This window comes from Anopheles merus, unplaced genomic scaffold (assembly GCF_017562075.2).
Source record: "Anopheles merus strain MAF unplaced genomic scaffold, AmerM5.1 LNR4000233, whole genome shotgun sequence".
Lineage (NCBI taxonomy): Eukaryota > Metazoa > Arthropoda > Insecta > Diptera > Culicidae > Anopheles > Anopheles merus.
The window spans coordinates 1-20,720 of NW_024427813.1; the positions used below are offsets into that span (position 1 = coordinate 1).

The following is a 20,720-nucleotide window of genomic DNA, read 5'->3' on the forward strand; positions in this document are numbered from 1 at the left end:
AAAATTTGTCGGTTTTCCGCGGTTTGGTTTTAGAAAAGAGCCTCGTTTCTCTTTTTGCGGCCTTTTTAACCCCTTTCTTTCTTCGGTTACCGCTTCGTTCTGATCGTGTCACGCCTACGCTTGTTTTAAATGTCCCGTTTATGACAGGTAGTTGGATACCTTTGGTGCGAGGTTCCAACAGATAGATTTGGCGTCATAGTAGACGCATCAGTAACAATGATGAATCATCATGACACAGTATCATCATGAATGATCAATCAAGCCAGTTTGCGTCATCATTGTTGACATTGGGACTATTTAACCGCCCTTGACTGGTCACACCGCACCATACATAACTATCGCTCGACTCGACCACCACTCTCGCCCCTCTGTGTTTTGTGTTCATTATGCGGTAAACAGGGTGAGATTTCGGAAAACCCTATTGCTTAGGACCTGCTAAACGAGCCCAACCGACCTCCGACGATAACAAAGATCTTCGAACGGTTCACTGGTGCCTGGGGCTCCGGCGTTAAAAAATCATTCATGTTATAATCACACCATCCATTCACTTGCAAGGCTCAACGAGAAGTGCGGGTTTATTTTCTCATTTCTCTCCGTACAGTTACATGCTATAATATGCTATAATCTAGTCTAATCTAATCTAATCTATATCTAATTTTAAATCTACAATAATGGATATAACAATTCACAAAATTGCCCCACCTTCCACCGAAGGCAAACGACCGATAGTGGATTCGATTCCGAAGCGTGAACAGTGATTGGGAAACGCAGATCAACGCGGAGTAAACAATTATGAGGGAGAGCAAGCAAAAAAAGGAACAAAACCGAAAACGAAAACAAAAGCAACAAGTAGTTCAGTTTCCGCAGTTCATACGATTAACAACAATAATAACAAGTTCGTCGTCTAATCGTAACGTACAGGCGCCCAGGAAACGATCGCATCGCTCACGGCGGGCGACAATGCGGCCTACGAGATGGATGTCTCTTCCGGCGACAGTGTTGATGCCGTGCTGAATGAAGTGATTGGCCGGTACAAGCGACCACCGACGGTGGTCGTTAATTCGGCAGGTATTACCCGCGATAACTTCCTGCTGAAGATGCCCGAGTCCGACTTTGATGCGGTGATCAACGTAACCTGAAGGGTACGTGGTTGGTGCTGCAACGTTTCGGCCGGGCCATGATCGAGCACGAGCTGGCCGGTTCGATGGTGAACGTGTCTCGATCGTTGCCCGCACCGGCAACATCGGACAGTCGAACTATTCCCCGAGCAAGGCCGGGGTGGAAGCGATGACCTAGGTGTTGGCACGCGAGTTCGGCCGGTACAACATCCGGGTGAATGCGATCGTGCCCGGGTTCATCCACACGCCGATGACGGGGACGGTGCCGCAGAAGGTGAAAGATATGATCATCATGCAATGTGCGTTGCGTCGCTTCGGAAATCCGGAAGGTATGATAAGTGTTCTATGAGCAATTGGAATTAGATTGGACTAAATTAAAATATTTGTTTGCAGAAATTGCGGAGGTAGCAGCCTTTCTGGCATCGGAAAAGAGCAGCTACGTAAACGGCACCTCGACCCAAGTGACATTTTCGAGCAGATTTGTTTAGCGTTTTTCGAGTTGCTGGAAGCTTAAAGAGCAGGCTTAAAATTGGCTTAAAGAGCAAGCGATATTGCAGAGTTTAAGCTTATTATAACAGTTGAAACGTCAGTGTGAAGCATTTTTTCTGGTGCCATTTTGAGAATTGTCATCACGGTTGTGCACAAGCTACCGGCCCAAAACAAAACATGCGTACTTTTCAATCCATATTAAACAACAAGTTTATTATAAAACACTCTTTCACGTTGTTTTGTTATTTTCCCAGCGTTTCTCCCTTCTTCTGAGCTATCGATGTCCTGGATAGATCGTTTATTTCTTTTTACTCAGTGTTTTGGCTGTTGAACACCAAGGACGAAACTGCAAGCTTCTTGTTTGTCCGGCTTCTACCGAAGTTCTGACATAAACTTCAACGCTTCAACACATCGTTGTTCACACTCACACACCCATGTTTTCAAGAGTTCATATGAGGCAATGGGTTAATCGAGCTGTTCACGAGGAGTTTAAGCTAAAAAGTAGAACAGTTGTCACCTGGGGATCGAAGTCACTGGCGGATAACGAACAGAAACGATCCATCTTCCGCCCAATAGGACGGCTCAAAAGGATGATACAGGTTTTTACAGCTCAAAGCTACTTTGTACAAAACCATACTACCTCCCTCAATTGTGCGTTTAATATTGAGAATGATTGAAGTGGTTTTTTTTCTCAATATTTTCTAACAACATTTTGCAACTCATCGTGTCATATGCATGTGATACATGTATGTAGAAAACGAAAAGAAATTAAATAAAAGATAACACTATCACCGGCTTTATCACACACTCACTTGCTCACAGGTACGGTTGCCATCCCCGCAAAACACTTGACAGAGATTGCGCTTGTTCATTGCGTTGAAGATTAGCATTTGCACCTGCCCATCGACTGAGATGTACTTGTTGTCCTCCTGGCCAAGCAGCTTCTCTTCCCCCTGCATCAACGTACGCTCGGCCGTCACATTGATATTAGCCGCATCCATCGGCAGACCACCGACCGCTCCATCGGCCTCATCAGCGTCACCGGATGGCGAAAGGAAGGCTTGCTGTTGCCGACGGTTTGCTTTCTTGTTTGACAGCACGTTCCACGAGTAGAGCGGATCGTACAGCAGCACCTCCAGGATGGCGAGGATCACCGTCTGATTGTTCCGCACACTTCCAGCGTTTTCTCGCACGATCTGGAAAGCATGGGGAAGAGTGTTTGGTTTAATAGCTGCAGACTTTACCAATGAACATGTGCTTACTTGCGGAAAACACCCTCAACACCGCTTATCCCCATACCATCCACAATGTCACGCGTCAAGCGGAACGGGACGGTCTCCGGGGTGGGCAGATTTTTCCCCATCTCGAACGCTATGCAAAATCAATATGGATCACCTCCCCTGTTAGCTTGTCGATCAGGATGTTCTGCACGTGCCGATCGCCGATGCCCAGCACGTACCCGATCATCGAGCTGGCGGCCACACTTTTGATGTAGTTCTGCTGCCGCTCGAACCACACGCCCGCTTCAGGTACTGCTCGAGAAAGTAGTGCCGAAAGACGGGCCGAATTTTGTCACAGATTTCTTCATAGTTTTTCAGCTTCTTCGGCAACGTCATGCCGGCCACCGCGTCTGAGGAAAAGAGGAGCATTTTTCAACATCGTTAATATTCAAACAAAAAAAACGCTCTCAACAGCTTGTACATACATTGGAAAACTTTTTCCGCGCCGCTGTCGGTTCCAGGTCCTGCGGCCGATACTTGGCATGCCCGGAAAGCAACCACGCACCGATCGGCATCGTGTTGTTGCACCACCATTCCAGTATGCCGCTTTGCCTCGACAGCGGTACCACCTTGTACGTGCGCACGGACAGCTTCCGGTGCGCCGTTTCCTTATCGTGGCGCAGCAGTATGTTCATTATACCGAACACCTGCTGCATTACCGCATCCTGGCGCATATCATCCTTCCCCTTGAGCAGCTGCGTCCGTTTCGTACCGTTCAGGCAAAGGCAGGCAAGCTTTTTCGGCGCATTAATTCCACCGACACCGATCACCTTCGCATCCCACCGCCTGATGCCTACGATGTGTGAGCGATAGTTGCCGGTTTTTAGGACGGGCAACTCCACCGTTGGACAGTGGATGAGATCCAAGCTTTCCAGCTGCCCGAGCGGATCACGTTTCGTCATGGTGTACTCCCGGAAGGAGGGACTGCTGGAGAGCGTTTTTGTTGCCAGCTCGATCAGGCGAGATTCATTCTCTCTGTTTGGTGCAACATTTGCTCGAGCGTTGGTTCTTTGCGCAGCTTTTTTGTACACCTCCCCGCACCCATTAAACGGTTATCGTTGGTGGGAGTTCTTGAAATGTTTAAAAATGCATTTAAATTTAACTTAATGTGTTATTCCACTATAATTAACCAGCACTTACTCGTGATCCGGTTGATCTTTATACGCATGCAGCTGCGCAAACACAAACGGAAGCGTGTGATGGGGATGGTCCAGGGCGCATCTTATCAAAGCTTTCTGCACCAGCGCACCGTCCCCACTGTCCAGCCCGACGCGCGGTGTAAGCTGCGGTAAAACGGCAATAAACTTGTACGAAGGAATGGTAAGCAGCGACTCTTCGATCAACTCCTTTGCGCTCGTATTTTCCTGATTGTTCAACCACAGCGACATGATCCTAAATATCACCATGTCGCTCACGATCGTGCTCTGTTTCGCGTACATCAGATAATAGCACAGTGCCAGATTCAAGTAGTCCCAGCGATTCTGTTCCACCTCTTCGCGCCGCTTTCTTGTCGCGCTGCAAGTTTTCTGCATAAAGTGAAGCGAACGGCCAAGATCTTTGCGCCGCTGATCGGTGGCACGTTGCGTTTCCTCCCTCAGGCGGACCAGCTCGACCTCCATGCGGGCGAGATTCGTTTTCCGTGCCTCCCACTCCTGAGAGCGGATGAATTTGGTGAGCTGCAGGAAAGGGAGGAGCAAATTTTCATTTAGTTTACCCCATTTAATATTGCAATGCTCCTCAACCTACCCGCACAAATTCACGATCCGCGTACTTCGCGACGGTGTGCTGCACGGTGAAGTTACGATCCACGTCGAAGCAACGATGGTTAGCGGGAACGTTCCCGGGCGAGGTTTTCTGTTCGCCACCCGCAGCCGTCGCCGCCGCCTGTCGCGACAGCACAAACTGGACATATTTTTCCGCTTGTTGAAAGTAGTCCGAGCATAGCGACTTGATCTCCTGCGAGTGTCCTTCGGCAAGGAACTCACCGTAAAGGCGACACGCCACTCCCTTCACCATCGGATCAGTGTACTTGGCGCTGTTCATTACTTCCCACGCCAACTCCTTCGCCAGCACCGGCTGGCCGGCACTCCAATTGAGCTGTGCATTTTCCAGCATCACCACCGACTGCACGTTGGCCGGCAGCTCCTGCTTCCCGATCAGCACCACATTCCGTACCGCACAGTCCACGAAGCCTCGCAGTTTCGCACGAATCCCGGCCGTGCTGAAGATGGACAGCCGCTGGGAAAGGATCGTTTCCAGCAGCGTGAACTCGCTGTGCGGCAGCTCGTCCTGTTCCCTCCACCGGTTCAGCAGGTCCTGCTCGCAGTCGATCTGTCTGGAGAAGTGTACCTCACCGAAGTCTTCGATCTGCTGCAGCATCCGCAACCGGCACAGCCCGTGGTAGATGTGTTTGGTGGATTCGATGCTGGTAAGCTTGAAAAGTTCGCTAACGGCACGCTGCGCTGCCACGATCGCACTTTCCACCGCGAGTTCATCGCGCAGCTGCAAACACTTGAGCGCTTTGTAATGCGCTCGCTCGAAGGATCGCGACTGTAGGAGCAGCGCGCTCGAACCGGCAGCCGGTGCTCTCTTCGGGACATTGGGACCAACACCGCCGTCCGCGTCGAATAGTACATTCCAGTCGGACAGCCGCCAGGCACACTCGTAATCAATCTGTTGCGGTGCGACATGTAACGATCTAGCCAAACCGTACAGTGAGGAGTCTTTCAGTGTTTGCAAGATGGCATTCTGTGTGCCCGCACTGTCCAGGGCGGTATCTTGCGACCACGGTGTGCTTGCATCTTGCATAACCAAGCATCTGGCGTAATTCTGCTCTAGACGGTAATATTCCATCCGTTCCTGGATTGGGTTGAGGAATGATTTAACTGCATCGTTTACGCCGATCGCCAAATGGCATGATTTCATTATGTTTTGCAGTTCCGGGTGTCGTTTGGCATCATGCTTGCCTTGCTCCTCTTCCCCCGGTACCAGAGGTCACCATACAGGATGGCTTTAAAGTGTGCCTGACAGAATTGAGACGCTTGTGCGATTCGTAGATAGTTAACGGAAATTTTGTACTGTGGAAAGCTATTACAAACATTATTTTTAGGAAAAGTATTAACAAAAATTTGTAAATTACACTTACCATTGATTATGTATCCGAACACACTCCACGATGGTAAGCATCAGTTGAATAGCTTTCGGGTCATTGAAAATTGTGAACCTCATTTTGAATGGCAGCGAACTCGTTGAAAAACTCATTAATCTGCAAAAAGGAAGATATATTCAAATGTTTCCTTATCATCCGTGGCATCTACTACTGTGCAACAAGAGCACTTACAAAGCTGCCCATGCTATCGATGATTGACTCTTCGAATTGCTTTATCGTTATCTGTACCAGCAAAGGGACAAGCTTCTCGACGAATGTCGTTTCCTGTTCGGCCAGCTTTTTAATCATCGTATTTCCCAAAAATGACAGCAACGCGGCTGACAGCTGCTGCACAAAAGCGCTGTACTCGATCCGTTCGTTGGCAAGCATTGGCCGCAACGACAAACTGCGTCCGGTGGTACGAGTGAAGAGTTTGATCTCTTCCGCAGAAGTTCCCAAAAATGGGTGCAGTGTTGGTAGTTTGGCTGTTAGAGATACGAATATGATCGAAGTTAAGATTTAAAATGGATTTCTATATGCAATTTTGTTTAGAATCTCACCCGCCAAAGCATGGAATGTTTTTCCGTACAGCATTTTGTAGCAAATCAGTGAGGCGTAGTTTGCAACCGGAACGTTTCTGTTCGTTATCAGCTCGTTCAATTCGCTCAGCAGCACCGCAGCACATCGTTCGATTGCTTCCTTCGAGTTGTTGATCTAAAGAGAGATAGAAATTTAAAATTTAATTGATATTGCTACTGCCCAGGGCTTTAAAGCTGTACCGTATCGTAAGCAATCATTTCTGCGTCGGATTTTAACAGCATTGTTCCCAGATCGATCGGTCCTATTTCACTCAAACATCGGAGAGCTTCCATCGATCGCTTGTCGAACGGGGAGCTGCGCACAACTTCCAGCAAAGTGTAGACTAACCGATGAAGCACGCTTTCCCCATTAGCGCCCGACGATGCGCTTTGCTCGCTCAGCTCATCGCACAATAATTTTAGATCTTTCTTTTTGGTGGTGAGCTACAATAAAAAAATTAATAATTATATAACTTCCAAGTCACTCAAAATACAGCAAAAGCTTACCACAATCTTCAGCGCAGCCAAATCTTCGTATCTTAAATTGGGCAACTCAATCAGCGCCGCGATTTCTTCCCTTGGCAGCACATTTTCATGACCGATCGTTTTTTGGCGCGATATAGCAAGCCGCAACTGATCGAATCGTTCGTCCTTTGGTAGATAATTCAGCTTACCGATCGCACCCGCAAACGCGGCAGAGTGTTGTAAGATCAGAAACCGTAGCAGAGTTAGCGATTTTTGAGAAATCTCCGATGCCGGATCGACATTTTCCACCTCCAGCAATGATGACACTATGAAGTGCAAATGTTCCGAGAGCAGCTCGCACGCATCGCTAGATGCGACCACGTGCTCCAGGAACCGCCCGAAGCTGTTGAGCGTGGCAAGTCGTAGGGCGGGAAAGGAGGACAACAAGTTGCACAGGAAATACACCACATCTCGCACGAGATAGGGTTTGAACGCGCGTTCCTTCTGCTGTCCGATGTACTCTTTCAGATGGTCGAGAAACACCGTGTACTGGAAGAGATGTACCATTTTCTGCTCCGGTTCATCAGCCGCCCAAAGCCAGCGTTTGACATCCGTTAGGGTGCGTTCAATTGGTGAGCTGTTTTTAAAACACAAATTGCTCAGCAGCGTGTACTTGAACGATTGCGATCCCCATACCGACTGTTTCAGGTGCTCGAGCGCCGTCGAGTAAGTGGCTTTGCTAAGCGACAGATCGGCAACGAAGCAGCTTGGCAGGTCCTGGTCCAACAGCTTGCCCAGCTCAACGTGATCGTTCAATCGGTGGGTGAGATGTTTGATAATTTCCGACACGTAATCTTTAAGATCTACCGTGCTTATTATAGGGGCAAGTGCTTTGTGCATCCGACTAGCTATTGCATCATACTTGGGCGCCATCCCTTCACATTTGGCGTACTTGGGCAGAAGGAACGAAACACATTTCGGCAGTATACTCTGGTAATGAAATGGAAAATTGGTCATTTATCATTTTAAATTCATTCCAACCGAAAACATACCTTCACCATTTCTGCCTGCTGTACGCCAATCGATTTGCAGAACTGTTCGAACCGTTCCGGCTGCATGCAGAGTATGACGAAGGAAATGTTTTTCTTGAACAGTTGGATAAACTCTTCGATCGTGGCGATCTTTCCCGCTAGACGGAACGGGAAATGCAGCAACCGATTCCCTTTGGTTAGCCATAGCTCGAGTACGGTGTCCAGGTTAGCTTGAAGCAGCTGGCAGAAGTCGATATCGCTGGAGGTGCGCATAAGCCGTATGGTGTTTGCCATTTTGTCTAGAAGAAGGACAAAAATATGATTATACAATAATTAAACTTTAATTGTCAGCTATTGCTGTAACAACACTTACCATCGTTTACGCTTCCCAACTGAACGAGCAGCACAAAATCGCACAACGCGCGCCGACGCAGCATGAAGCTAATGCGAAAGATGCCCAACAGCAGCTGAAGGCAGCCGCTAATCACGTTCATTCTCTCATCGTTCATGTCCATCCCACCGTCGGTCGCTAGTAGCTCCTCGAACTGAATTTGATCGTACAGTTGCAGCTGAAACTCGTAAAAGCTGCACGGAACCGAAGAAAGGTCAGGATGTGACCATTCGAGCTGCATGAAGTGCAGAATATTCCTGACCGCTTCCAGCTTGATGCGATAGCTTGGGCTGCTCAGCAACGGCACCAATCCGTTGTAGATGCTCTCGTGCGTTGGCGTACGGATGTGCTGCGGGTAAGCGCGGAGCAGATACTTCACCTGCGCCAGTATCTTCACCTGCAGCTCGGTAGAGTACGTGTGTTTGGCGCACTGTTTTACGAACGAGTACAGCACGATCGTTACGTTGCGGATCATGTCTTCGTACGGGCTCACGAAGGCGGTTAAAGCTGAAACGGATTAAACACAATTTGAGAAGAGAGTTCAGTTGATCACAGCTACAATTAACTTACCACCGTACAGATCGATAATCTGCTCCGTAATGTCAGGATTGGTGTAGTGGTTTTTGCACACATCTACCAGGTTTCTCAGTACCCATACGGCCACCACCTCATGGGAAGTTTGCGCCAGCAGTATTCGACACAGATCAAACAGATAGAACAAATCCAAACTGCTGAACACATTCAGTTCCAACCGATCCAGCAGCTCGTGAGCCTCGTTCAGGCTTGGCCCTTCGTACTGCAGATATTCCGCTACGACGTGGAGGAAACATCGCTGCATTTGCTCTTCCGTGGCCAGTTTATCCGGCTGCAACACGGTCACGCACTGCGAATCCTCCCCCTCCTTCAGACTGATCTGCCCGATTGCCCATCGCATAATGAACGTGTGTTCGGTTTGCTGCAGCAGCTTCCTTACCGACGGATGGTAAGGGACACGAAAGATGGCCAACAATCGCTCGGCAAGGTTCCTGGTTTTGATGAGATTTAGCGTGGAGGCCGCATCGTTTTTCAACAGCCGCTCAAATCCACCGTTTAGTAGGTCGAACTTGAGCAGAACCTTTTTGTACAGTGGGCTCCTGGTGCACTGCTGCTCATCGTACGCGGCGTGCAGCTGCAAAATGTTGAGCATCTCCAGGTACAACTCCAAATCGTCGCAGATGCATGCCAATCCATCGGCTAGAAAATAATTCCCATCGGGCAGGATATGCTTGTCGAAGCTTACTACCTCACACAGGCGCAAAAACAGTGGTTCGTTTATGTTGTAAGAGATTCGTGCGCTGCCTTGGGGTGATTCCGCATCAATCCCTTCCTTTTTGTGCTGCTCCAACGCTAGCAATTCCTCTAAACTATGGTAGCGAAGTCTTTGCTCGAGCGTTTGCAACTGCCCGTCTCGCTCCCGGTAAAAGGTATCGTGCACTCCGGCGTGTGTGTGCCGCTCTGTCTCATCCATTGCGCAACATGTAGTCACCACGCAAAGGATCGAAATGCGTGCCAGCGTCTTTGCGCTCAGCCGCTCCTTTGCGTGTAGTATCGCTTTCGACTGTGTTTCGCGCGTCTGCGGATAGAGATAGTTGAGCAGCTTGGTCAGCACACCGTCGACACTGCCGAGACACTCGGCGTTGCCCACCGTCTCCAGGATGGACAGCACCGTGCCGACGTTAAGGTTCGTCTTCTCCACGGCATAGGTGTAAAAGGCTTCCAGCACGGTGCTGTTTAGAAAGCCGACGTTCGGATACTTTCGATGGCGAATCAATAGCTGCAGCAGGAGATTGGATTTAGCGCACGTTCTTGCGGCGGTGTTGGTGCAGGCACGGAACGCAGCGGCTATCATTTTGGCCCAAAGCTCGCCAATCGATTCACCGCTGGCCGCCGCTGTGTTCAACGATCGATGGGTTGACTTTTGTTCGAACGCGAGCAGCACGGAACAGCACTGGTAGAAAGCATCATGCTCGTGCGGCGATTGTAGGCTCGGTTGCACATTGCACAACAGTTGCAACAGTTGCGCATAGTCGTCGCTAGTAAGTGCTGCCTCATATCTGTCTAGAACCGCAGAAAGGATGTACAACCTGGAGGAAAATGTTTATTAATGATCTTTTCTACATGAAAGAGGAAGCGTGATCGTACCAACGCAAATTAAGCTGATTTGGAGCAGTACCGACCATCTCCATGATGCTTTGCAGTTTGTTAAACTGTTTGTTTCGCTTTGCGGCCGTTTCTTCGCCGCTAGATTCCTTCCAATTATCCTCGTTCCAGTACACCTTTGAAAAAGGGATGAGTAAGAAGTAGTAATTTTCCCTTTAAAAATGCAGAAAAAAAACTCAAATAGTCTTACCGTATAACACAACCGGGCGGCAAAGTCAATGAAACCATCAGCAAAAGGGGCCTCATTCGAGCCAAAGAACGAACTCTGATCCCGTGCCTTCATTTCACTCGTCAGTATGTAATGATATTCGCGCAACGTTTTCCTTCGCGCTTCATCGTCCTCGACCTGCTGCAAACCGCCTCGGGTCAGTGGTTTGGCAAGGGTATGAGATTTTCCTCCCGGGTACAACATTATCAGCGACAGATGCATCAACCGGAACAGTGACACTTTCTGTTCCTTGCGCAAGTTTGCTTCCTTGTAAAGTTTCACCGTGCATGGAACGAGCGACTCCAAGAATGCAATGATCTTCGCCTTACAATCCACCGCTATCTGCACGTGGCGATCAAAGTGTGATTAGGTTTAGCTTTGAGACAGCAAAAAACCCACCTCGGAGATGGTGCTAAACGCTACTTACCGCTTCTGTTATGTACAAAGCTATGTTTATCAGATCGCATAAAACGTTACTTTTCTTCTCGTTTACCGCCTGGCGCAGGTGGACAATCAGCCGGCTCAAATAGTCCGCCAGCAGTGTTTGCATCGAGCAGTTGGCTAAAAATTTCACCACAGCCAGCGAGAGACAGTTGGCCGCCAAGTGCTTTGGTACGTGCGCTGTATCCAGCATCACTAAACAGCAGTCAAGAATTTCTGCAAAAAAAATCCCCGTTTAATACTAAATAAAGTAAATCAACCTTTTCACCCCTCTGCTTACCTTTCCAGTGCTCGTAGCTCACCGGCGTTAGGCACCACTTGGAGCACAGCACGAACTTGTTCAGCACGTGCAGAAAGCACACACCAAAACTGTCCCGCATCGCTTGATCGTTGATCGCGCGCACAAAGCACCCGATCAGCTGGCTGTGCGGTAGCTGCGGCGCATCCCGATCCATCGCCAGCTCAACGAGCTTGTGCAGCACCACGACGTAGTGTGTTCTTGCTCTGCACCTGGGTCGTAATGGCGTAGCTCTGCTTCTGTATGCCGTGGTAAGCCGCATCCAGCACCGCGCACCACTGCGTCTCGAACGCATCCGATGCCATGTAGTCGAGAAAATCGTCCTCCCGGTTGTTCAGGATGGTGCTCATCTTGTTGAACGCCTTCTGCCGCACGGTTACCTTCTCGGACGACATCTCCACCAGCAGCAGACAGAGGTCGCGGTCCATCACCGACATTCTGCTGCTGCTGCTGCTGCTGGACGAGGAAGAGGCCATCGTGGTTCGTGGGGCGTGGTTTGTTTCAAGTTGTATCTGTAAAGAAAATTAAAACATAATTTAGAATTTATATAAAATAACCCTTATCTCCTTTTAACCTTCTTTCCGTAAATCCTGTTGGAACTTCTTGTTCGTACGAAAAGAAAATGCAGACTAATTTATTCTCTATTTCAATAAAGCCTACTACACTTCGTTTAAACTAGCGATGTTGCTATGATCACAACAAATCCTCCTTTAATATTGTGATATTGCACCATAATTCTACGCTAAAAAACACAAAAACTAACGACCCATTTTGCTCGCGTTCATAAGCATCATAACAAAAGAAACCCAAAAAAAATTAGTTCGATTTATTTGTTTGTTCTTTTTCGACAATTCCATCGTGGATATCTCCTTTTTTTGTTCATTTTTCTTAGACACATTTTCTCTATCGCATGTTTCGGAATTTGCGCTTGATTGCTTTTTAATTACAGAGCTTTTACATGGATAGTTTAACTCAATTGCAGTTTTTTTATGCTGCTCAGTGTTTAAGTTTATGTTCAAGATTATAGCCTAAAATGCTCATTTACACAGCTTTCTTGGCATGTTGGCTCTCTTCACATTTTTTAACCGTTCTTATATTGGAAAGTAGGTAGAGAAATCAAAGCAATTCAAGTGAGTAGTGTAATAGGTTTTAAGTTTTCCGAAAAGTAATTGCAGTGCCATAGTACATCTAGCTAGTACATTTGAAAAGGAAAGAAGTAATCGTGTAAAGAAGTTCAGTGAGTGATAAACACCAACGGACACGTGAAAAAGAGCTATCGAAAGATTAGTCTAAAAACAAGTTCAGGTAAATGCACTCAACTATAAAATTATGTATCTATAGATTTATGTACTACTGAATGAAGAGACGAATGTGTTTTAATGTTTCGTTTGATAGTGCCGTAAGCGGGTACGGACAGTTTTTACAGTGTCTACAGCTACTCTTTCCATTTCTCATTGCACGTGAAGCTTAATTGTGTAGAGGGCGGATGGATGTGACAAAGTGGCTCAAATGCAGTTTACAGGATTTTCCAGGGGTTCTAGCCTGGTTATAGTTATGAGACACTACTTCTTGACTCTTTCTAATTGGGAAGTGAACTTCACATGACGGAAATTGGACTCTATTGCACCCTTTTTGGAAAGGTTCGTTGGAAATTCCTATTGGATATGTCCAACAAGGGTGCTATAGAGTCCAATTCCCGTTACATTTTACTTAAGAAAGAGTCAATAAAGTGTCCCACAGCTATGAGAACGCCTGGGGAAACCCCTGCCACATTGTACACATCGAGTCTGTCATCCTTGGCCAGTTAACTAACTTACACTACACTAAAGAGTTCGATTCGATCGATTTGCAATCCTATTCAAACCGCACGTGCTCTGTTTGCGCGAAACACTATGGGCGAAATTAAATATCAGCACGAGCACGACATGCGGATAACCTAATAACCTAACCGGGGAGGTAAGAGGGGGGGGGGCTTTATATGTCGTGCCCAAACTTAAATGACTATATAACACGGTTTGCAAAAGCAATATCTAACGATACCATTCGGTTCACAGGGGTTTATATGGAGAGGAGCATGGAATATATTCATTTCGGCGTGTGACAGAGTATACGCAATTCAGTTTACGCTACCCTTTTACACACACACGTGTGTTTTACATACGCAAAGCCTAATAAATAAGGAACATTAAATGATCATCGACAACTCAGTATCAGTTCTTCCCTTGCCACACTTTACAAGTGTGAGGTTGTGTGTGTGTGGGTGTGTGTTAGGCTAAAAACTAGTCTTCTCTAGATTTTCACATTAAAATGTATATGGTAATATCGCAATATTTCGCTTATTGAAAAGCAGATTGAGAGTAATTAAATTAAATTTAAAAAAACCGAAGCTTAGTATCGACATTAACGGGATTTGTTGGTTAAATCATCTTACGTGACTATCATTAAATTACCAATTCGGATTAATTATCAATGCGTTGCCAATCTTGGCGCCCGCTTCTGACAAACACGCCACACCGCTGCCGCTGCCGGTGCTGCTGGTTCGCTCGCGCATTTTCTTTTCGCGCAGCGCTTTCATCGCATCGATCGCAACGGGATTGCCGAGATCTTCCAGCTTGAGCACCAACTTGTACAGCGTCTCGATAAGCAGCAGCACATGGCGAGCTTTGCGCTGGATAGCGGCGGGCGGCGGTTCAAGTGCCGGCACGCCATTTCCGTTCAGCTGGTCGCTGCCCATCACGTCGGCGTCGATGAGCTTTCGCGGCGCTATCACACTACCGCACTGCAGCTTGCCGAGCGAATTTTGAAATTGGAGCGGGGTATACGCTCGACCACCACCCGTCGGCGCTGAGCCATCCTTTCCCTCGCTACCGCCGTTCGGGTTGGAGCGGGATTCGGAACTGCGACGTTCGCGGTTCGTGCCGAGCAGCCCGCTCTTGCCGTTCTTCGACAGCAGCGCAGTAACAGCAGCTGGGCATGCTCCTCCGGCTGGGTGAACGGATGGTTGAGCTGATTTTCGCGATAGATCCTATTATCGCCCTCGCCCTTCGCCGCTGCCAGCCGCTGCTTGTACACGGTGAAATAGTAATCGTTAAAGTAGGGTGCGTCCGAGTTGAGCTGCGTCAGCTGTATCCCGATTAGCCACTGCTTGTTGCGATTGCTCATGTTTGCGTACTCATCGCGCTCCTCTGGCTGCCCGCCGCCTGCAGTGCTCGATGGCATTCCATTGCCTACTCGGGATCGTTGCTGCTGCTGCTGCTGGAAATGGTGCTGCTGCTTCATAAACCCGCCCTTGGCAGGGCTACTAGCGGGCTGTTTCACGCCATTGCCGCAAACGCTGAGCGTGCTGGCCGCAGCGAGCTGTCGGTTGAACGCGAGCAGCGGATGGTTTTGTTGAATTTCCTGCACCAGCCGCTGGTTGAACTGGTTCGTCGGCAGGGGCGTCGGGCTGCGCTGCATCAAAAATGGCGGCGACCCGGCGCTGGTCCCGATGGCGAGGTAGCGGCGGTGGCGGACCCATCTGTACCGGGCGGGGCCACCAGAAACCCTTGCAGCGGGGACCGTACGAGCAGCGCTGCGGGAATGCCGGATGCATCGCCAGGTGTTGATCGGGGTCGAGTACGGTCGGGCGGCTAGCATTTTGTACGGCAGCAAACCAAGCGGAATACGGTTCGCGTTGTTCAGCATGGGAGGCGGAGGTGCCGGCGGTGGTGGCTGCGACGGTCCGGGCGGGAACAGGGCAGCGGGGCCGGCGTTTCGGGCGCCCAGCAGCGAAAGCGGAGGGGTGAGCAGCGCCGGTGGTACCCGTAACGGTGGTGCTGCTACTGGCGAGGAGATCATCGGGATCGGCGGCTGCATACTCTTTACCTCCTTGGCGGGTGTGAAATGATCGCGAGCTTTCACTGGTGGTGGTGGTTGGGCCGGGACCGGTGCCGGTGTGCGGAATGGTTGCAGTGTCTGCTGCTGCTGCTGCTGGTGAAATTGGTTGTGATGGTAATGGAGTTGGTGTTGTTGTTGTTGCTGCTGCTGCTGCTGTGACATTTGCTTTTGCAGCATACTTTGATGCTGATTTTGCTGATGCTGATGCTGGATGATGGTTCGTTCAATGTCCTCCACTGACAGCATCTTCATGGGTGGAAACAAGCCCGGTGGCAGTGAGGGAGGCGGTTTTGGCGGCAGGCCACCTCCCCCGATCGGATGCGCCGGTTCCGGTGGTCGAAAGGCGCTCTGCTGTGGTGGCAGGGCAGAAAATGGCGTACCGCTGGGCCTATAATCGCTGTACGGTGGCTGCACCGGAGCCGGAACCTTCGCCGGGCTACCCCAGATGCTCGGATCCAGCCATAGCTTGTTCGCGAACTCATCGCCAATGCTTTGGGCCACCACACTGCTACGGCCGCTCTCGCTGTTGTTGTTGTCGCTGCTGCCCCCGTCGTCCTCATCCTCCCCAAGGAAGGAACCGGTTCGCCCCCCATTCCTGCAACTTTCCAGCCGCACGAGATGCTCGTGGATGTCCTTCCAGTCGCCCTTGTCCGCCGCACCGAACGTTTCGTCATTCAGGGCGTCATACTCCTCCTCGTCCGAGATGTCTTCTTTGCATCGGCGCCGCTGCAGCGGCGAATGCAGTTCGGCGGTGCGCCGCGGTGCTGCCTGGAAGAATCGGCGAGCTTCCTCCTCCTCCTACTCCTCGTCGTTCTCACCCGGCAGACTGGTATCGAAGCCGAAAAAGGAATCCATCACTGGGCTTTAGCACTGCATCCGTACGAACGGTTAAGGCGTACAACACAAATCACAGTTTTCCATCCAGCACCACCACCACACCACACAGCAAAACTGGTTCGGGCATTCGGTTTTGGGGTCGAATGTCGATGACTTATGCATGCAAGCACGTGTTGGCGGTTTAAAATAATCAGATGATCTTCACTTCATCTACAAATACCGGGTGACTAAGCGCGTAAAAAAAAACAAAACTGCACACATAACGTAAGCGGCATACTTACACACACTCTTCGGTGACCCGGTCAGATTGTGCGGTATGGTGTACATCGCAAACTTGGGCAGCTGACGGGTCAGTTCAAACACGTGAAACTGCACACTGCTCGGGTAGCCGACGAACGCTTTGATGTGAATGTCCTGCGCATTGTCCTTGAGCGTCTTGAGCGGTATCAGTATGCGCGAAACGTCCTTCGTCAGGTGCGCGATCAGCGATTCCTCCTTGAACAGCTGATCGGCAAAGATCAACACGCCACGGATCGTGGTCGAGTTGTTGGTCGACACGGTGATGTCGATGTTCATATCGTTGCTATCGTAGCTGGTGGAAATGCCGATCTGTAGCCGCGTGTTGGACGGTATGATGCCGACGTTGTCCGGCACACTCTGCACCAGATTGCTTTCGCTCGTGTTGCTCAGGATTTCCTTGTTGTACTTGATGTTGTTTTCGTAGTGCTTCAGCTCGAGCAGCAGTTTCTGCTTCTGAGTCAGCAGAGCGTTCATTTCCTCATCGGCAACGTTGTGCAGCGTTAGCATGTTGAAATAAATAGAATTATTTGCTTTGCTGTATTTTGGACTCTTTTGACCAGCACACCCGTAACCACTTGACCGGTAGTTTTGTTTGTGATTGCGTAAAAAAGCATACCTAGGCAGCCCTGTTGCGATTAATAATGATATTCTAGTGTAAAATAAATGTTTCGATCGACTTTATATTGAATAGATTACTTAAAATACATACTTTTTTAACAACGAGAATACGTAAATTACAGCATTACTGCCGGTTAGAATGATTATTAAAGAACATAAATTAACTTTAAAAATATTATTTTTAGAAACTTCTATGCCTTAATATAATTCTCAAATGAGCAGTCCTTCCTGGTCGATCTTCATGAATAATATACATAAATTCCTAAAATCATCTTTACAATTCTTCCTTTTTCACCACAAACCACGGGCAGAGACGATCACAAGGGAGACGATCTGCATCTCGCTACGTAGTATCTATTGCCATTGCCGGGTTTATCTCAATTAAACCAGTTTTTTTTAAGTGACCAAAATTGATTGTTTTTCCATTTCTACAATTATTGTCACAGCGAGAGTCCATGTTAGGAGAATATTAATAAAAATAAACACACCGACGCCTACAAGGCAGGACGTGGTTCAAATCTTATTCACAAACAGCATACTGTCATGACTGACCGACTATACCCTGGTGTGGAGTTAAGCATGTTGTGAGTTATATTAGATAACCATATTATTGATATTAGAAACCATAGCTTTTATAATAATTTTAATCTTATCAATTGTTCATACATGTAAAGGAGCAATTAAATTATTTCACTAATACACAATATATGTTATTTGAATATTTCGTAGACTGTTAAAATATACATTGAAATGCAAAACATTGCCCCATATACGTACCATTGCCGCCAACGATCAGCGTATTGCCCGGTTGGTTTGCGTAGCCACCGATCACGGCAGACCGTACGCCCTCGTGGAAATCTCTCTGAAACATGTTACAATTTTCATCCACATGGTACGCTGAAAACAGACAGACAGAAAGCAAAACGATGCAACCCACACGGTTGCAATCCAGCAGTTGAAGTTACTTTCTATAAAACGGTCGCTGCACTCGACACGGCCACCTACCTAGCACATGCGAAGGACTTCCAATCACCAGCACGTCGCGTTCGTCGTCCTTCTTCAGCCGCCCGGCCACGATCGCCCGTATCGGAAAGTTCATGTTAAGCAGTGCGATGTCATTTTTGATTTCCGAAATCGAGAGCTTCGAGTTTTGCAGCCCGTAGCGTTTGTGGGGCGTGTGGATTAGAATCTGTCCGGACGGGGTGGAAGAGGTGGATGAGAGGGTTGAGAAAGTCATGCACAATCAGCAGAGCGGAAATCGATCACACTCAAGATCGTTTCGATTCGTGATGATGGTAGTGTGAACGAAGCGCGTGCAGCAATCGAGCGCAACTCTCCGGTTTTGGTACACAGACGGTGAACTAGTTTTCACGAGTCTCCTTTTGGCCGAGGGTCACACTACCATCACACACATAGCATAGGGTGCGCAAAGGCAAGCTCCTACCTTGTCCGCCGTTGTGACCATGGTCAAACAGGAATGGATCCCGTCGTACTTCCCGCAGGTCACCAGCTTTTCGAACACTTTGTAGTTGAGGGAGAACGAAAATACGGGTTTGGTGGATATGTCCATTGCGATGGGATTTGGCAAACCACAAAGAAAAAACTTCCACTGCACCAGCAGTCAAGACGTTTGTGATTGTTTTTTATCGGGCAGGAAGTTTTCGCTACGATTTGTTTGTACATTGATTCGCGCCATGGAAACCGTCCGCCTTGACGGTGATGGAGTCGCTCATGCGCACTCTAGCGTGTTGACATACCTGTTGATAATGGATTCCGATGATCTGGTGCTTTTGGAAGCAACAGGTGATATTGCTGGTGATTTGAATGTGATGTGTTTTATTTAAGAGATGACATTATGATTCTTTTAAGGAAATGATGCATCATTGATCGAAGCGAGTAAACTCTTCTGAGCAGGTTACACATTTACAAATGAAATTGGTGACGGTGTGAATTGGTTTTAGAGTATAACAAAGTAAACTTACAAAAATTCTCTCAAAAAAAATCAATTTTACTAATTCTGTTTTTTAAATTATTTTTGTACTATTATTTCTCAAAAGTCACCATCGTTTAGCTTTTTTATTATAAATGTTTTATTTGATGATTGAAGATTTAGATTACTATCTCGTTTTAGAAAATTATATTTCCATACAAAATTTATTAATTTCACTCATATTTGTTGTCCGTGGCATTTATTCTCTTCTACTTCGTTAGAAATGGAATGTTGTAGCTGATTCAAACCGATCAATCGTTGAACGCAATGAACCAACCGACAAGTGAATCGCCTTGTTCATCCGGCTAAAGGTCGAAAACGAAAATGTGAATGAATTTCGAACATCAAGCTGCCAGTACACGACCACCATGTTTGTTTGAAAGCGTATCAATAATCATTAAATCTATCAAAAATATAATTTTTAACACTTTTAAAGAAAATCTTTTAAATTACATAACATTTAAAAAGAGCTGCGGAAGTATCTTTCAATTCATAATTAGAATTTTGATTATGTTATTAGCTATAACATTTCAACAATTTAAGTTGTTTTATTGCTTACATTTAGTTTGAAATATTCTAGTCTGTTAACTTAAAGATGTTTATTTAAAAAAATAAGGAGAATAGTCCTATGGCTGGAATTAGACGAACTGAGATCCCAGGTCTGGTGACGATTGAATGTGCCAAGATAAGATATGTTTTATCAATTGGCAAATCAAATTATTTATTTCACATAGTTCATGCAAAATAAAATACAAAACTTGTCTCTCGACACAACAAGTGTACTCACTCTAACAAGTGTACTAGAAAAAGTAAAATTATCGGTTCGCGCTACCTCGAAAATCTCAGGAATACCGAAGTTGGGTATCTCTGTGAAATAGCGGGCGCGATTGGAGGCGCGGAAGATTTGACCAACTGTTCTACAACTGTTATAAACTGTCTTCAACTCAGTAAATACATTGAAAGATGAATTCAAACTTACTTGAGCAACTGTTAAAAGGTTAAAAGGTTATTTGTATGGTTTCTAAAAAAATAATTACTTCTTTTATCTTTGGCTCAACAACCGTTGTAGGTCAAGACCTCCATGTATCCATAGTAGGCTTGGCTTTCAGTGGCTTATGGATTACCATAGCATGATAGTCGGGACCCCATACGTTCCCATACTCGGTACATTCTGAGCTTAAACTTATCCTAGAATTTGAAATGAACGGTATCTTTACCACAAGATTACTTTTATAGATGAACGATCGCTGAATCGATTAATTTGGTAGGATTTCAACAGTTTTTACACGTATTATTTTATGTGATTTCACACTTTCAAAAATATTAAATAAAGTTTAAAAAAACACACACACAATATTAAATCGAAATTTGATGGAAACGAAAATATTAAACATAGCACTTCTGTAACAAACATTCAGTTTTCATTTGTGTTGGCAATAAAAAAATATCTCTA

The 20,720-nt window shown here is 47.2% G+C and overlaps 4 protein-coding genes and 1 pseudogene across 4 annotated transcripts; 1 reads left to right on the forward strand and 4 right to left on the reverse strand.

Annotated features, from left to right (window-relative positions):
• Window positions 1-921: 921 nt before the first annotated feature.
• LOC121601935 lies at window positions 922-1,621 on the forward strand (annotated as a pseudogene).
• A 2,221-nt stretch (window positions 1,622-3,842) lies between these two features.
• LOC121601937 (serine/threonine-protein kinase ATM-like) lies at window positions 3,843-5,858 on the reverse strand. Its single transcript, XM_041930735.1, has 3 exons — window positions 4,634-5,858; window positions 4,028-4,563; window positions 3,843-3,957 (listed from the first exon to the last, which is right to left on the reverse strand). The coding sequence occupies exons 1-3, from the start codon at window positions 5,810-5,812 to the stop codon at window positions 3,843-3,845; spliced, it is 1,830 nt and encodes a 609-aa protein (XP_041786669.1). The 5' UTR covers window positions 5,813-5,858.
• A 345-nt stretch (window positions 5,859-6,203) lies between these two features.
• Window positions 6,204-11,803, reverse strand: LOC121601938 (serine/threonine-protein kinase ATM-like). Its single transcript, XM_041930736.1, has 11 exons — window positions 11,629-11,803; window positions 11,335-11,564; window positions 10,890-11,249; window positions 10,713-10,815; window positions 9,071-10,597; window positions 8,483-9,007; window positions 8,131-8,408; window positions 7,121-8,068; window positions 6,815-7,057; window positions 6,596-6,749; window positions 6,204-6,520 (listed from the first exon to the last, which is right to left on the reverse strand). Exons 1-11 carry the CDS (start codon window positions 11,801-11,803, stop codon window positions 6,204-6,206), a joined length of 4,860 nt encoding a protein of 1,619 aa, XP_041786670.1.
• A 52-nt stretch (window positions 11,804-11,855) lies between these two features.
• Window positions 11,856-16,377, reverse strand: LOC121601939 (protein PAT1 homolog 1-like). Its single transcript, XM_041930737.1, has 4 exons — window positions 16,341-16,377; window positions 14,688-16,232; window positions 14,097-14,631; window positions 11,856-12,158 (listed from the first exon to the last, which is right to left on the reverse strand). Coding segments are annotated over exons 1-4 (2,118 nt in total). The 3' UTR covers window positions 11,856-12,157.
• Window positions 16,220-19,021, reverse strand: LOC121601940 (Bardet-Biedl syndrome 2 protein homolog). Its single transcript, XM_041930738.1, has 5 exons — window positions 18,722-19,021; window positions 18,283-18,466; window positions 18,042-18,174; window positions 16,641-17,335; window positions 16,220-16,569 (listed from the first exon to the last, which is right to left on the reverse strand). Exons 1-5 carry the CDS (start codon window positions 18,845-18,847, stop codon window positions 16,550-16,552), a joined length of 1,158 nt encoding a protein of 385 aa, XP_041786672.1. The 5' UTR covers window positions 18,848-19,021; the 3' UTR covers window positions 16,220-16,549.
• Window positions 19,022-20,720: the final 1,699 nt, after the last annotated feature.

Bases quoted from the DNA above. Each gene is read 5' to 3' on its own strand.
- LOC121601938 (XM_041930736.1), bottom strand. From the start codon at position 11,803: ATGGATCGGGATGCGCCGCAGCTACCGCACAGCCAGCTGATCGGGTGC. The intron at 11,250-11,334 runs GTAAGTAGCGTT...CGCCACGTGCAG, and splicing joins CTTTGTACATAACAGAAGCG to ATAGCGGTGGATTGTAAGGC. The intron at 10,816-10,889 runs GTAAGACTATTT...CCTTTTTCAAAG, and splicing joins CCGCCCGGTTGTGTTATACG to GTGTACTGGAACGAGGATAA.
- LOC121601940 (XM_041930738.1), bottom strand. From the start codon at position 18,847: ATGGACATATCCACCAAACCCGTATTTTCGTTCTCCCTCAACTACAAA. The intron at 18,175-18,282 runs GTAGGTGGCCGT...GTCTGTTTTCAG, and splicing joins AAGTCCTTCGCATGTGCTAG to CGTACCATGTGGATGAAAAT. The intron at 16,570-16,640 runs GTAAGTATGCCG...CGGTATTTGTAG, and splicing joins CGGGTCACCGAAGAGTGTGT to ATGAAGTGAAGATCATCTGA.
- LOC121601937 (XM_041930735.1), bottom strand. From the start codon at position 5,812: ATGAAATCATGCCATTTGGCGATCGGCGTAAACGATGCAGTTAAATCA. The intron at 4,564-4,633 runs GTAGGTTGAGGA...CCTTTCCTGCAG, and splicing joins CGGATCGTGAATTTGTGCGG to CTCACCAAATTCATCCGCTC. The intron at 3,958-4,027 runs GTAAGTGCTGGT...AAACATTTCAAG, and splicing joins AAAGATCAACCGGATCACGA to AACTCCCACCAACGATAACC.
- LOC121601939 (XM_041930737.1), bottom strand. From the start codon at position 16,377: ATGGATTCCTTTTTCGGCTTCGATACCAGTCTGCCGG. The intron at 16,233-16,340 runs GTGAGAACGACG...GCCGATGCAAAG, and splicing joins CTTCGATACCAGTCTGCCGG to AAGACATCTCGGACGAGGAG. The intron at 14,632-14,687 runs GCGAGGGCGATA...CCGTTCACCCAG, and splicing joins GCGGCTGGCAGCGGCGAAGG to CCGGAGGAGCATGCCCAGCT.